Source organism: Fulmarus glacialis, unplaced genomic scaffold (genome assembly GCF_000690835.1).
Source record: "Fulmarus glacialis isolate BGI_N327 unplaced genomic scaffold, ASM69083v1 scaffold3900, whole genome shotgun sequence".
NCBI classification, from domain to species: domain Eukaryota; kingdom Metazoa; phylum Chordata; class Aves; order Procellariiformes; family Procellariidae; genus Fulmarus; species Fulmarus glacialis.
In genome coordinates, this window is record NW_009189416.1 from 29,161 (window position 1) to 43,953 (window position 14,793).

Consider the following 14,793-nt stretch of genomic DNA (forward strand, 5'->3'; position numbering starts at 1 on the left):
ACTGTCCAGCAGCAGTTCTGGTCCAAGTTTCCCCTTAGGACTTGTAACTGCTTGGTTTTGTGGACAGTGCTCTGAGTGCTGTTATGCTTCCCTGTTCTGTGGTGGGGTCATCACTACCACCTGGCTGGCCAGGTGCCTGGGACCTTCAAGGCCGGTAGGGAGGGCAGTAGTCAGCCTGGCACCCAGGAATCTCCAGGCTGGTAGGGAGAGAAGAAATCTGTTTGGTTCATCTACTTGATGCACAGGACCTTCAGAGCCTGATAATATGGGGAAAGGGGACTAATAAGTGACCGGCTTGGTCACAGAGAATGGCTGTTTGCCTTACTTAATGGCATTAGTTATGGTAATCACGTTGCCCAGGGTTTGGTTGTATCAGATGCAACTGCTCTACAGACCTCTCCTGGGGTGACTGTCAGCAATTCTCTCCAGGCTGTTTGTCCCAGCAAAAAGTCCCCTTGCCATTGTCAGGAGCTGTATCTCCTCCCCCACAACACTGCAGCAGGCCCACAGGGCGCCCAAGAGTCTGGCGAGCAGAATTCATAGCCCATTATCTGTGAATTACTTGTTTGATCTACAGCATCTGAAATACAGAACGGTGATGGCTCACATGAATTGGGAAATAACGTCTTTGTCTATGTTTGCTACCTTCAAGTCAGATTGGTTCATTTTTCCCTTATTTTTATTGGGCAAAGGCTATGCCTTTGTCTATTCTTCAGTTTCCTCATGTTTCTAAATAAGCTTTTCTTTTTTTTAAAAAACTTTTCCAGTATAAAACCAAACGTGAAAAAGTTGAAGCTACAACTGGCATGGATAAAAATAGCTCCACATTTACAGAAGAACCTGTTACAACCGCTACAACAGCAGAGGCTTCAGAGGTGTGAACTTTAGTGTTGTATTCCTTCATAATCTATGAAGTGGGGAGAAAGAACATAGATTAAATTTGATTTAGTTGATGTGGTTAGTGATTGAGAAAAGGAAGGAAATGGTACATAGATAGATTTTAGCAAGGGCACAAAACTTAATAAGAAAATGCTAGAGGTGATTATAAGGATCTTCAAGTAGGTTTAAGAACACCAGAGGACTCCACTGGTAATTAAGCAGTCCAAAGATAATAGATACGTGAGAAAATAATCCATTCATATACTCCATTAAATGTGTATGCTAATGAATTGTCCATTTGCTGAGAAATTAAAGAAAACAGTCACTGTGGAAAGGCTAGATGCATATCAGCACAAGATGTTTGAGCAGCAATGAGATAACTGTAAGCACTGCAGAAAGAAAGGAATGGAAAATCACACTAAAAATTTTTTTAACGGAAAAAAAGCAATCAAGGTAGTTGTTAATTAATAGTTTGTTACTCTGCAAAAAAAATGTAAGGAGACAAAAGTGATGAAGAGGTTTAACAAGCCTCTGATTAGAGGTGTGGAAAGCTTATGGGTGTTGATGGTTTATAAAGCCTAGATTTACACTGGAGGAGAGGGGGAAAGGAATTCAATAGAATATGAACACAGAATTATGAACAGTACCAAATCAATATGCATTTTATTATACTCCTTCTAAATTTCATCTCATAGTAATGGGCTATATGAAAAGTTATTAATTAAATCCTGAAACAGGATGTAGTGAAGAATTGCACCCTTTCCTCTCTATGTTCATACTGCACAAATACAGAGGAATGTGTGAATATCTACCCATTTAGGAGGATTTTTATGTTATGTGTATCCAATTCTGCTACAAATTATGCAATTTAACTGATTTCAGCTGAACAATATCTTTTAAACTTGGGGCAAAATTGGACACCATTGTCCCAGTTCTTACGCAATGGACTATTCATCTTAAATCTAGACACAAACCCTTGAGTTGCTCAGAAATAACTGCAAGGATTCTACATCAGCTGTGTTCTCCACAGTAGGGAGTAAGCCTTGAGTATATTGAAGGCATGACTGTGGATACCAAGACCTTGCCATACTTTGTGTCAGAAGTCTATAGAAAGGGCAACATAAATTAAGGGGTGTTTTATCCCCTGCTAGGGTTTGGTCAGATCCTTGCATAGCTTTAAAATACAAAGCTTTCAAAGACAATTTAGTTCTACCTTCATTCCTGAACTTGCCCACTTGGCACTGCCAGAAAAGGAACAGAGTGACTGGAGAAGAGCTCTGTGTCTTTTCAAAGAAAGATCTAAATGTGTTTTCATTTTAGAACTCTTTAAAGTAAATTCAGTGTTTTCAGATAGTAACTTTTTTCTCTTGAATCTAATTTATAGAATAAAACCCAAGAATACAAAATCGTGGGCATGTATTCCGACGGCATCAATGTGCTGGGGTTGATCGTCTTTTGTCTTGTTTTTGGAATGGTTATTGGGAAAATGGGAGAGAAAGGACAAGTGCTGGTGGATTTTTTCAATGCACTGAATGAAGCTACAATGAGAATAGTTCAGATAATTATGTGGTAAGTCCAAGGACATACTGGCACTTTCTAACAACTTCTTTAAGTGGATTTTGTCATTGAAGAGGTAGGAGCAGACTCATACTTCACGTTCACTTTTGTATAGTGCTTTACAGCAAACAACTTTAAAAGAAAGGCTAGTAAAAAGTTTCCTTTCTACAGATTTTGATCCTTTTGAAGAAACTGGAGACAGGGCTTCCACTTACTATGTACTAAAGAAACATTCGTATTGGTACACAAGAAACCTGAGTTTTTCAGACATTCTTGCAAGAGGTTTATATCAAACCAGTACAACTGCACTAGTGATTTGAGGACTGTAAAGCATTACTACCTGCATGCTCTTCTCAGTCTTGGACACCATTCCCTGATAGCCATTATGTTCATGGGATAGCTGTCCTTGGAGCTAAGTTCCTTTAGAAATATAAATTAATATACAAGCCACCGCACAGAGCAAAATCCAAAATGGTATGCAAAATACAACTGAGCATCATTTACCTTCTGCTAATAGGTTTTGTGAGACAACATTCTCACAATATTATCTCATAATATTCTTAGACAGGAAAAACAATTTTAAAATGTGGCAAGTCGTCTGATAGTGTTTGGTTGGACTTCACAGCTATTCACAGAGCTTTTTTCTGTACAGATCACAGTTTCAGGATCAGGACTATAAGCACACACAATCCTTCCCAGAGTTTGACCCTACACGTGGAGTGCCTTGTGCCATTTACTACAATACTCTGCTCATATCCATGTTTCACACTAACAGTAGCTTATCAGATCTGGCCTTTCCATGGATTTTTCTTCCATCCCAGCACACTGAGATGCCTGTAAAACAGTAAACCTGTCCAGAGTTTAGTTACACGCTTCTTGATGCCTTTAAAGAAAGGTAAATTAGTTTCTGCAACTTGTCCTGTGCTAGGCAGCTGGTTCAGCTGAGTTACAGCCTGGTGAAATAGGCTGCCTCTGCAGCAAATTACTACTAGCAAGACCCGAGAATTAGCACATGCCACAGATACTGGATGCTACCCATAAGCTGACTATCCATTGTCTTGCATGTGCTTGAAGCTGTGGCTACAGGCTCCCTGTGTTTCTACAGATTTGGGAGCTGTTGCCTTGAATAAGGTAAAGTTTGATGCTGGCAGTGTCAGGAGTTAGTTCGGCTTTCACCAAGTTCAGGGCTCAGAAAGAACTATAGGAGCCCCTGCTTTGCACAGAGACACGGTACTATTTTATTTGTGAGGTAGCACACGCACATTTTATAAATTTATAATTTATATTTTTATGTGGATACATTTTATATATTAAAAAAAATTATAAATTAATTTATACTACTCAAAGCTCTGAAGTTGTCTCTGTGACAGCCTGCTCTCTGGTACCGAAAGGAATACAGTGGAGCTGATGCTAGCATAAGTCCTGATTTTTGCCTTGAATTTTCTGTAGGCAGTAGCCCATGCAGCTGTGGATGTCTGATAGCCTTGTGTAAGTTTACTGGGAATGGGGACTCCTCCATCAAGCAACACACTAAAATCACTCTTATTCTGTGCAGGCAACTCACATATAGCCCCCGGTGCTGCAGGGCAGCTGCTGTAAGCACAGGAGACCTTTCCCATCTGTGTGTGATTGCAGAACGCACAGATATTGGTCTCAGCCCTGCAAACTTCTACCTCCAAGTAGGCTTATGGCTATGTATAAACATTTGCTGTAGTAGGGCAAAGCCCACACCCCTTCCCAACTTCTGTGTATTCTGTGACACCAGGTCATACAGTACTTGTTAGACTATGCATAGGGTTTCATTTACTCTGATTTTCTAATCTTTTTTCATCACCTCTATTGTAGTCTTGCTGCAAGTGAATAAAATCAGTTGTATAATAGAATATAAAAAAAGAATCTTCAGTTATGTAGTAGAATATAAAAAAATTCTTCCATCTGTTGTAAAAAGTTATACTGTGTGAGGAATTATTCCGTGGTGAGCATGCAGTATTTCTGAGAATGCATTTTGAATTGCTTTATTTTTGCTTTCTAGGTATATGCCAGTTGGTATTGTGTTTTTAATTGCTGGGAAGATAATAGAAGTTGAGGACTGGGAAATCTTTCGTAAACTGGGTCTTTATATGGCTACAGTACTAAGCGGGTATGTCATTTCTTAAAGACGAAATTAAATGTGTGCAGTTTTTAGAGCTCAGTTGATTACAACTCGGTTATCCATAACACCCAGCCTCTTCTAGGTCAGAGACAAAAATTCTTGTCAGTGAAAATTATGTGAGGATGTTTTGAATGCACATTTTGCTGAATGCATGTTTTGTTTTAAAAAGTTACTGCCTTGCATTCTAAAAAAAAAAAAAAGGCTGTTTTTGTATTCATTGTTTCATCTTCTCAGTTTGGTGCTGAAACAGATAATATAATTGTCTTTTTGAGAGTAGTAATGCTTCTGTTAGATACTAGAAGAAGCTGGAAAAGGGTGAGCTTGTGAATTATGGCTTATTGGGGGTTGCCAGCCTATTGAAAATACACGAATATCTGGATTAAGCTGGGAATCTCCATGGGATCTGTGGGCCCCAGTGTACCAGCATAGGCCCAGCTCCACTGCCCAATACAAATGCACAGTGAGTGCAGTGCGCAATAAATTACGCCAAAGAGGAAATTGATCCCTTCCCACCTCAGTGCAGAGCAGGCAGCTGACATCGAGAGAAGCCCTGGGGATTGCACTGTTTGTTAGTTACTCCTTCAAGGCACAGGTAGCTGGTGAAGCTGCAAAAGCAGCAGGTGCTCTCTGAGTAACTTAGCCAAGCATCAATACATTTTTTCTATTCTTTTTCTAGACCCTTGGCTGTGTAGAACAGTCTGGGGTGGAGGAAGTTACACCTGCACAATGTGGAGCCTTGCAGATGTGGAGCCTTAGAAGGGGCAACTTAACTGCTCCAGGTGATATAGGTTGTAATACTGGATCATTATATATCTCTGAAGACTATCCTACAAAGAACCCTTTTGATATATAAATGGATATTACAGTCCCAATAAGTTAAATGCATTTAAATTTCTATTTCCAGTTCAGTGAAGCATAAATTCTAGGCTGTCGTGCTTCATTGCCTTAGCATTCACTCCTATAATTCTTTCAGTATACTAACGATTTATTCATGCTTTGTGTAGAGGCTAGATCCAAAGTTGTTCAAGATCTTCTTTCCCCCCACTTCATGCATATGCATGCTATTCTTCAAACGTCATTCACATGCTTTCTGTCAACTAAGCAGAGAGAAGGGTAATATATTAGTCTTAAATGCAAACTTGTCTATAAATAGTCAGGAAGGATCTCTTTTTTTTGCATTAGTCTTTGCTAGATAATCGTATTTATTTCAAAGTTGTTTTGTTTTATGCATAAGCTAGTATGTTTGGACTAGCTGTTCAAAAATCATTTGAGATACAATGATTTTCTAAGTAAAAGTTACAGCTCCAGAAATAGCACTGAATCATGACTTTTTCAAAACATTACAGTGCAATTTATGTTTGTCTAATGCATAATGCAGTTTTTTGTGAGTTTCCATTTAGACTTGGAAAAGAAATCTAATTTTTAAAAGATGTAAAAGTTGATGTTTAACAAGAGACTGTAAGTCAAGAGACTAATATTATCTATATAAATTATAAATGAGACCATTACTGCAAGTTAGGTAGAAGTCATTTATAGAATGACACTGTATCGCTTCTGCAGGTTTTCTATGTTATTAACTCCAATTAACTCAGAGGAAGAGTACGTTGGATGGATTATTACTGCCCTTTAACTTCAGTTTTAGGTCAGATAGCAAGCTTTACAGTTTTAGGTCAGATAGCAAGTTTTACAGTTTTAGATCTGATAGCAAATTTTATTTGTGCCATCAAAATGATTGTATATAGTAAGGGTGCCCACCTTTACATCCTTGGAGAGAAAAAGTCTCTGTTCAACCAAACTCCCTTGCACATGCCATGGTTTTCCCTGATGGGTGCTAGGGTAGATCTCTGCAGCATTTCTGTCTCTTACGGGATGGCGTACAGTGGGTGATGCTCAAGGTGTTGTGGAGAAGGACTAAGAGCAGCACATTCTCTGCAAAACTGACCATCAGGGAGGGCATGTTGTAATGAGATCACAGGAGCAAAGATGACAATGTATATACAAGGCTATAGGCTGCAGGGAAAAGGTGCTTGTTCTACATTTTCCAGCCTGCAAGAACACCCTTTTTCCCACCTCTTGGCAAACAGAAGTTGCACTCTTTCTTTGCTTTGGTTTCTTAACCATCTTTTTGGCTTCCATCCTTATTTGCTTGACCTTGTCTGTTTGCAGTGTGTTCTGTTCTTCGGCGTCTTCTGTAGCTGTCTCTCTATCCTCCCTTTAAGCTTGATCCTGAGAATTACAGGTTATCTTAAACATATTTCTTGTATTCCCTATCAAGAAAAATGTGCAAGAGCATGAGGGCTGGTGTGTCTTACGCTCTTCTTCCTTTCCTTTAATTTCCCTCTCCAGCTCATCTTCTATCTCACCTTCTTCCCAGGTTTATTTTTCATGACCTTTCACATTCTCAGCCCTGCCAGCTCTCACCCACCATTGTCTGCAACACATCTCAGTCTTTATCTCTCATTCAGGTCACCATGAGGGAACAGACTTCCCGCAGGGCCTCTGCTCCAAGTGGCCACTAAGTATCTTCAGCCTCTCAATGCCACCTTTTAATGGTGGCAGTGTCAGGATGAGGACATGTTAGCAGTCACAGAGGAGGAAAATCAAGTAGGAGGCATAATACAAGTGCCAGAGAACTCACAGCCTGAGGTGGAAAAAAAAAAAGGAAGAGTAGCCTGTGCCTTTGTCTCTTCTGAAAGCAGCAAGGCAGCTGCATCTCTGGACGCTATAAGGAATGCCAGTTTGGGATTCTGAGGGACAAGATTCTTCCTATCTTAAAATTGAACGCTATTTCTCTTTTCAGTTGCTGATATGATTTTTGGTATAAAAATTTCTGCTGCTTGCTGCGAGTTGCATTTCGTGCATGAAAAGAAATACTAGTTCGAATTTGTTTCATGAAAATCAGCAGTGGGAAAGCAGATATGCTCAAATACTTTATTTTGGATAATGCCATGTTCATGCTGCTACTAAAAAAGTACAGATCTAGATTTTTCAAAATAACTATTTGGAAGTCAGTATGCTTCTAGGCGTAGACATACTTGAAATGTTTACTCTCATCAACATTTTGTTAAGACACCCAATGACAGCCATACCACTTTATATTTTTTTCTATATGTGTTGCAGAATTCACTTTGTTCTCAGGCACCATTGTATAAATTGTTAGGTTTCTTTCTAGAGTTCTTTACAAAATTTTACCAATGCGTGTTGCATGCTGTTATTTGCATTCCACTAAATAAATTATTTGTTCACATACAGAATGAAAACTTCAGTGCTTTTAAAAAGATAATTTTTCCAAGGAAACAAATAGTTATGTTTTATGGGTAATTTTTGCTGCTGTTGTGGATTTCTGTACTGTGGCTACTGCTCTCTTAATTGCCTATTTTTGGCAGAACAAATGGTACCATGATTTGTCACTATTGTTATCAGCTGCTCTGAAATCATAAAGCACTATTACAACACAGTAACATTCACAACAACATCTTGTGAGGACAGAATAAAAATCCCAAGGTCATACATGACAACAGTTCTAGGCTTTATGTTTCCAGGCTATGGTAATTTCTTTTCACAAGAAGCTGATGCTGCTATAATTGCTTGCAACTTGGAACATTGGAAATCTTTCACAGACCCCTCACATATATTTAATTTCAAATACACTCACAGCAGGCTGTTTACCTCTAATCTTAATGCCCACAAAGCTCTGCATTCATATGCATTCAGGATTAATGCACAATGTTCAAAATTAGTGCAGAAGTTGAAGGATGAATTTGTCCCTGAGACCCACCCAAATATCCAGGCAAATACACCTGAGCAGCTGACGTCAAGAGGACAATTTGATCTTTCACATGTCAACACATTTAATTTTAAAAATTAATAGTTTCAAAAGTCAGTATTTTAGCATCTTACAACATTAAAGATGGTGAGACTACATATATCTCATTTGTACAGTCTGAAATACCTCACTACATTTTAGTTGTACACCTAAGCTTACACAGTTTTCCACAAGGTAAGTGTGGATTCTTTTATAGGATCATGTTTGAAGTTTCTGCAGAAAGGTGTGGACTTTATCTGTCCCTGACTGGGAACCCTATTTACCTTTAATTTCACAACATTTTCTATAATAAAGGCATAAAAACTTCGAAAAGTCATTTGGTTTGTTTTTCTGATTAGTCTCTAGTCTGCATTGTAAGGATTTGGCAGGAGAGTGGAGTGTTTTACCGTATTTCAAATCACCCTCTGCATATCAGTTTAAAATATAATTTTCACTTTAGTTTTCTCATCTTCATCAGTTTAAAATTATTTCCAATATATTAGTTAATTCTTGTTCTATTTTGGAAAGTGAGACAATTATTAATCTCTCCCTTCCAAAAGAAAGTGTAGAACAGCATTAGTCTGCATTTTTTTTAAGATGGTGTACTCTCTAAATTTTGAATGTAGGTGTCACTACCATCACCTTTAGTGTTTCATAAGTGTACTGGAGGACAGAACTAGATACCTATATTCACCATCTTATTAAAGCAAGGCAATGAGAGGAATCCACTTGTTTAACTAGTCCATTTTATTTTGCAGACTTGCAATCCATTCCACTATAATTCTGCCACTCATCTACTTAATAATAGTAAGGAAAAATCCTTTTCGGTTTGCCATGGGAATGGCTCAGGCACTTCTGACGGCCCTCATGATTTCTTCCAGGTAAACAAAAGAAACATTTATTTTCTGTAATGTTCTTAGTAGTAATTGTTTGTGCGACTTTGTTACATACCATGATTTCACCTGGACAATTCTAAATTCCCTGGAGGTTGAAATACTACTTTCATCATTATTTCTGTAGTACCCAAAGGGGCACTGTAGATTGCGCTGGCCTTACATCAAATGAGAGTCTGCCCCTGCCAGGAGGAGACAGTTCTTTGCCATTCAGTTCATTAGTCACAGACTTGCTAGAGTTTAAGCTGGTGCACTGTTTCTGTGACTACATGCATCATGATAATTCTACCATGTAATTTTGAGGATAACTAAGACTTTGTTATTTCTTTCCATAATTAGAAGAGATAACAAAAGTTACTTTGCTTTAAAAGCCAACTCTTACTTTCATGGTGCAGCCTTCTTTAGAACTCCGTTAGAGTCTTAGAGCAGATCCGGCTCTGAGGAAAAGCAAAGATAAGGGAAATGGTATGCTGTTGCTTGCGCTTACTTTATGTGTTTATTTATGTGCCAGTTCAGCAACTTTGCCTGTCACTTTCCGCTGTGCGGAAGAAAAAAACTTCATCGACAAAAGAATTACCAGGTTCGTTCTTCCAGTTGGAGCTACCATCAACATGGACGGCACAGCTCTTTACGAAGCAGTAGCGGCTGTATTCATTGCACAACTGAATGACTTAGAACTGGATATTGGCCAAATAGTTACCATTAGGTAAGACTAAAGCCATCACACGCATTTTGTTGGAGGTGTTTTTTAATGAATGGTACATTAACTTGGCATATCCCATGGGAAAGTTGAAACTATCATTCACAGCACAGGAAGTAACAGAAACATTCTCACTTCTTGGTCTTGGGCTTTGCCTGTGCAACCTGGTGAGGAGGTGGGATGGGCCAGGACATGCAGCTGGTATACAGCATCGTTCTGGAAATTGCCATTACTCTTCCACTGCAAACACTTGCAAACCCAACTTGGCCTCAACCTCTGATCTGTCCAATTTGCTTGTTAGTCATGCGTTGCCTGTTTTTCAGCAGTGTAACCATAACAGTATCTATACATGACTTGTCCCATAAACTTGTCACCAGACTATGAGTAGATACTATTCAAGAGGAAAACTCGAATGTTTGGGCTTCTTTCTTGCAGTGAAATAAGCCTATTTGTGCCAGAAAATAGAGTTTCTGTGAGCAACAGGTATTCTGAATGCCTCTTCTGGGCTTTATTTGGGATTTAGTGTCACAGCTACAGCAGCCAGCATTGGGGCTGCAGGCGTCCCCCAAGCCGGACTTGTCACCATGGTGATTGTACTGAGCGCCGTCGGCCTGCCCGCCGAAGATGTTACTCTGATCATTGCAGTTGACTGGCTTCTGTAAGTTTAAGGCACTTGGTATTTAATTATTTTTCCTTTTTTTTAACATTTACGTAAGTTGTGTGGGAACATGTGGGTCTGAGAAAGAAAGCAACAAAATAATTTAGGACTGTTACAGGAATTGGACAAAGATTGGCCAATTGGCCAGGCTTGTTCAATATAGAGTTGAATGCAGCAGTGGCTTTAATTCTCAGAGAAGTCCTACTGCATGGGATGGCAGTGAATAACCTCACATCCAGAGGTGCTATCAATCTTAAAAGAGTGGCCACAGCATTAATAAATCATGAGCATAATACTCGGGAAAGACGAATTTGACAGTACAAAGGAGTGTCAGCTGCCACCATATTATGCTAAATTCGTACACTATTTGTAAAAGTCAAATGCAGCCACAAGCAGAACATCTCAGCTGATTTTCCACAAAGCACATAAAATCCATACACTAGTGAAGAGGTAGTGTAGCACAACATGAACTAAGCAAAGCTGGTCCTGGACTCCACATGCACACACATGGGGAGCTGTATGTGGGTCTGTGCTGCCAGCATTGCTTTGCTAGGGCTGTTCTTCAGTGAGAGTTTTTTAAAGACCCAGCCCCTTGATTAACAAGCACACACATGCAAACTCAGAAAGCATTCCTTACGCCTGATCCCAACCATCTCACCTCAGAGCACATCAAAACCCCCAAGTCCTATTAAGCAGCTCTTTCTGGAGAGAAGCATTTTCACCAGAAATCTTTTCTGTCCAACTTACACTGAGATGTTTCTTTGCTACTTTTGCAAAAGCCCAGAGAATCACAGAGTGTATTCTGGAGTTCAGAAGGACATCAGCATTCAGTTTTGTCCTATGATTCACTGGGAAAGATTAAGGAGTGTAACTTCAGTTTGTAATACAGCTTTCTTGCCTCCTAAACTGTGTGAGCTTTAATGCTCAGACCAAAGTCTTGTTCACCTGCAGTAACTCAGCAAGGATGATATTTCATCGATAGTAATACAGAGATCTTAATCGTTTCATAGTCTCTGCATGTCTTCTTAGGCTTATATTTACCACTCAAGGTAAATGCATTCCTGTTCCTTCCCCACCCTTTCCAATCATTTTCCTGAAGGATTTCTGGCAGCAACCTATCTATTTCACAGATATATATAATCTATTTGATTATATAACACAATTTTGCAAGCTGTAGAGAGAATTGCCAGTCTCCAGAAAACCAGGGCTGTTGAATGGATCCAAGAATTGATTCAGTTTCTCTATAAGCATAATTGCTCCAAACAAAACAGCTCCAACCACAAGTACATTCTCTCCATCAATTGTCTGCAACAGGGTCTAGTAGGCTCGTTTGCTGTGCTCCACAATCATTTTATTTTCTCCAGCTCTCTTCTTTTCCCAGTAGGCACTTAGTTTTGTTAAGGATGGTGAAGATCAGTACAAACCGCTGGTTCAGACCAGGTATCTAGAGTGTAAGAACAGAACAAATGCATATTGGTTCTTTTCCCAAAGTGCTCCCCTAGCCTCCTGCAAATTACGGCTCACAGAATTCCTGAGCTAGAGGTGATTTTTGTTTTAACAGTTCTCAATAGATTTCTTCTTCTTCCATTAATGCCTCATTGCTTTTGGGACCCATATAAACTTTTAGATTTCCACAAGTCCTGTGGAGAGGAATTCCACAATCTAACAATGTGTTGTGCAGAGACATATTTAATTTTGTCTGTTTTAATCTACGTCCTAATAATTTTATTCCATGCCCTCTAATTCTTTTATGGGAGTGAGAGAGAGAGAAAGAGAACAGTAATTCCCTATTTCTCACAGTAATCGTAATTTTACAGATCTGATCTCTTCTCCACTTTGAAAATCCACAATTTATGTGATTCTTAGGCACAATACAAATATGTGGAAGCTACCTGTTCCACCATGAAACAGACAAAGAATTCAAGCTGTTTCTGATTCTAATTGAGATATTTTTCAGATTAAGGTGTCTTGCTGTGTAAAGCAAATTAAAGATTAACTTCATGTACCAGAGATCATTGGCAGTGCATTTTGCACCTCAGCAGATGGAATGCACATCATGACACCACGTAGATTATTAACACTTTCGCCTTTTGTACATATTGCCTAAAATGTATTATTTTGCAACCTGCTGGTGGTGGCTCATTAACAATCCTTTAGTTAATTCTGAACTTACCAAGGTTTTATTACATAGGCTTGAGGAGTACTGCCATGTTTTTAATGAAGAATAGAAACATTTTGAGAATAGAAGTATTATGAAAGATGAGTTTCCAGAGCTGTTGATTTCCTCACTTGTCCTACCAGAATTTTACTTTACCCTCTCTCTTCCTTTCCCTCCATTCCCCTCTCCATTCCTTTCCACATGGAGAACACATGGGCACTGTTTAGCACTGGAGTTCAGCAGTTCGCTGATTTTCTTCACTATTGTTTTTGCAGTCCCTTCTATTTGTGAATGTATCCACCTCAACATCTCTGCACAGACAGAGCAACTTGTTCTGCCACAAAGCCCTTGCAGTGCTGAGTAGCTGAAAGGAAAAACAGGGAAGCATGACCTTCCACTGTCCCTACCTTACTTCCACGCCAGTTTTCAAACTTCGCTACGTTGCATGGTTTTGTTGCTCCTCTGCCAAGTAGTGGCAGATTTTTAAGGCCTGCAACTCACATTTCTGTTGAGAGAAAAATCAACAGTACAGAAGTATCATATTCCTTTAAGTGACTTGTTTAATACAACTTTGTACTTCAGCCCTTTAACAATGAGAAGCTAACAGAAGATAGCCTTTCCCATTTCCAGGGTTTGGGCCAGATACTGAAGAATATGGGCTAGGCGCTCCTCTGGCTGAGGAAATGACTGTTAGAAAGACAAAAAGCACAATGCAGACTCTTCTGCTGCACCCCAGTCTCTCCTCCCAACAAAGGCAGTCTCATCACAAAAAGAACCAGCTGTGTGGCATACTTCAGGACCTGAGAAGTCATCCCTACAACATTTTGTAAGGCTGTGCACAGCAGTGTGATTACTGCTCTAACAGACTAGTGATGTGACTTGCAGTTTTGCACACCCTATACAAAGTTATTTGTCATGAAAGTGACTCCAGGTTTCTTCAAATACATGTTGGGAAAATTCTGTTTCTTGTTCTAAAAGATTTTCTTCTTTTAATGGCAGAATTACTCCGAATCTGCACTGGGAAAAAAAGAGCTCTGCATTTGCTAAAGTAGCTTACTTTTACTAAAAGGATTTTCTAAGTAACATACGGAATGGTTTGTCTGACAACATTTTTATTCCATAGAGATCGATTCAGAACAATGGTGAACGTCCTGGGAGATGCCTTTGGTACAGGGATAGTGGAGAAGCTCTCTAAAAAGGAGCTGGAGCAGATGGATGTCACCTCTGAAGTAAACATAGTCAATCCTTTCGCCTTGGAAACAACAATACTTGATAATGATGAAACAGAGACCAAGAAATCGTACGTCAATGGGGGCTTTGCTGTAGATAAGTCTGACACCATATCCTTCACACAGACATCTCAGTTCTAAAGCCAGTAGCTTTCAGGTAAAACAGGAGCACTAAAGGACATGGCCATATGCAATATCTCAAAAGCTTAAAGGATAATTGAGAATGAATTACATCTCACATGCATTTGATTTACTTCACAGACTCTGATTCTCCTTACCAGGTCTGCCCCCTTCTCATCACCTCTCCCAACAGTTTGAACTCACCACTTTTAGTCCTTGCTGATAGGTTGAAGAAAAAGACAGTTGTAAAATACTTTTTTTCTTTTTTTAAGAATATACACTATTGCCGAGGCTATAAAATGCCTCTTTTGAATCAGCATGCTCATAAATGGGTATCTTAGCTGGGACAGCCAAACGTGTTTTACTCAGGAGTAGCACAGCATTTCACATCTTACCCACATTACAAAGCACCTGTATGAAATCCCTTTTAACATCCTTGCCTTCTAAACAGATTGCACTGTACTTGACACCTACTGTAACTTGATCACCTGCCAAAATACTCATTTCTGCAGCTGAGAGGATACCACTTGGGTGATTCAAGAAGGAACAGACCAGAAAGGCCTTGTAATAAGTATTTTACTGTGAACAGGGTTTCATTTTTCTTTAATTGTGAAATAATTGGGCATGGAAGAATTTCCAGTG

The 14,793-nt window shown here is 39.3% G+C and overlaps 1 protein-coding gene across 1 annotated transcript in view; it reads left to right on the forward strand.

The window, feature by feature from the left end:
- The window catches only part of SLC1A1 (solute carrier family 1 (neuronal/epithelial high affinity glutamate transporter, system Xag), member 1), a 38,853-nt gene extending 24,567 nt beyond the window's left edge, over positions 1-14,286 (forward strand). The window contains exons 5-11 of the mRNA XM_009581805.1: positions 768-875; positions 2,264-2,448; positions 4,469-4,576; positions 9,152-9,274; positions 9,798-9,992; positions 10,510-10,644; positions 13,926-14,286. Of these exons, the coding sequence (XP_009580100.1) occupies positions 768-875; positions 2,264-2,448; positions 4,469-4,576; positions 9,152-9,274; positions 9,798-9,992; positions 10,510-10,644; positions 13,926-14,172 (1,101 nt within the window). The 3' untranslated portion in view covers positions 14,173-14,286. The remainder of the gene's footprint in view (positions 1-767; positions 876-2,263; positions 2,449-4,468; positions 4,577-9,151; positions 9,275-9,797; positions 9,993-10,509; positions 10,645-13,925) is intronic.
- Positions 14,287-14,793: the final 507 nt, after the last annotated feature.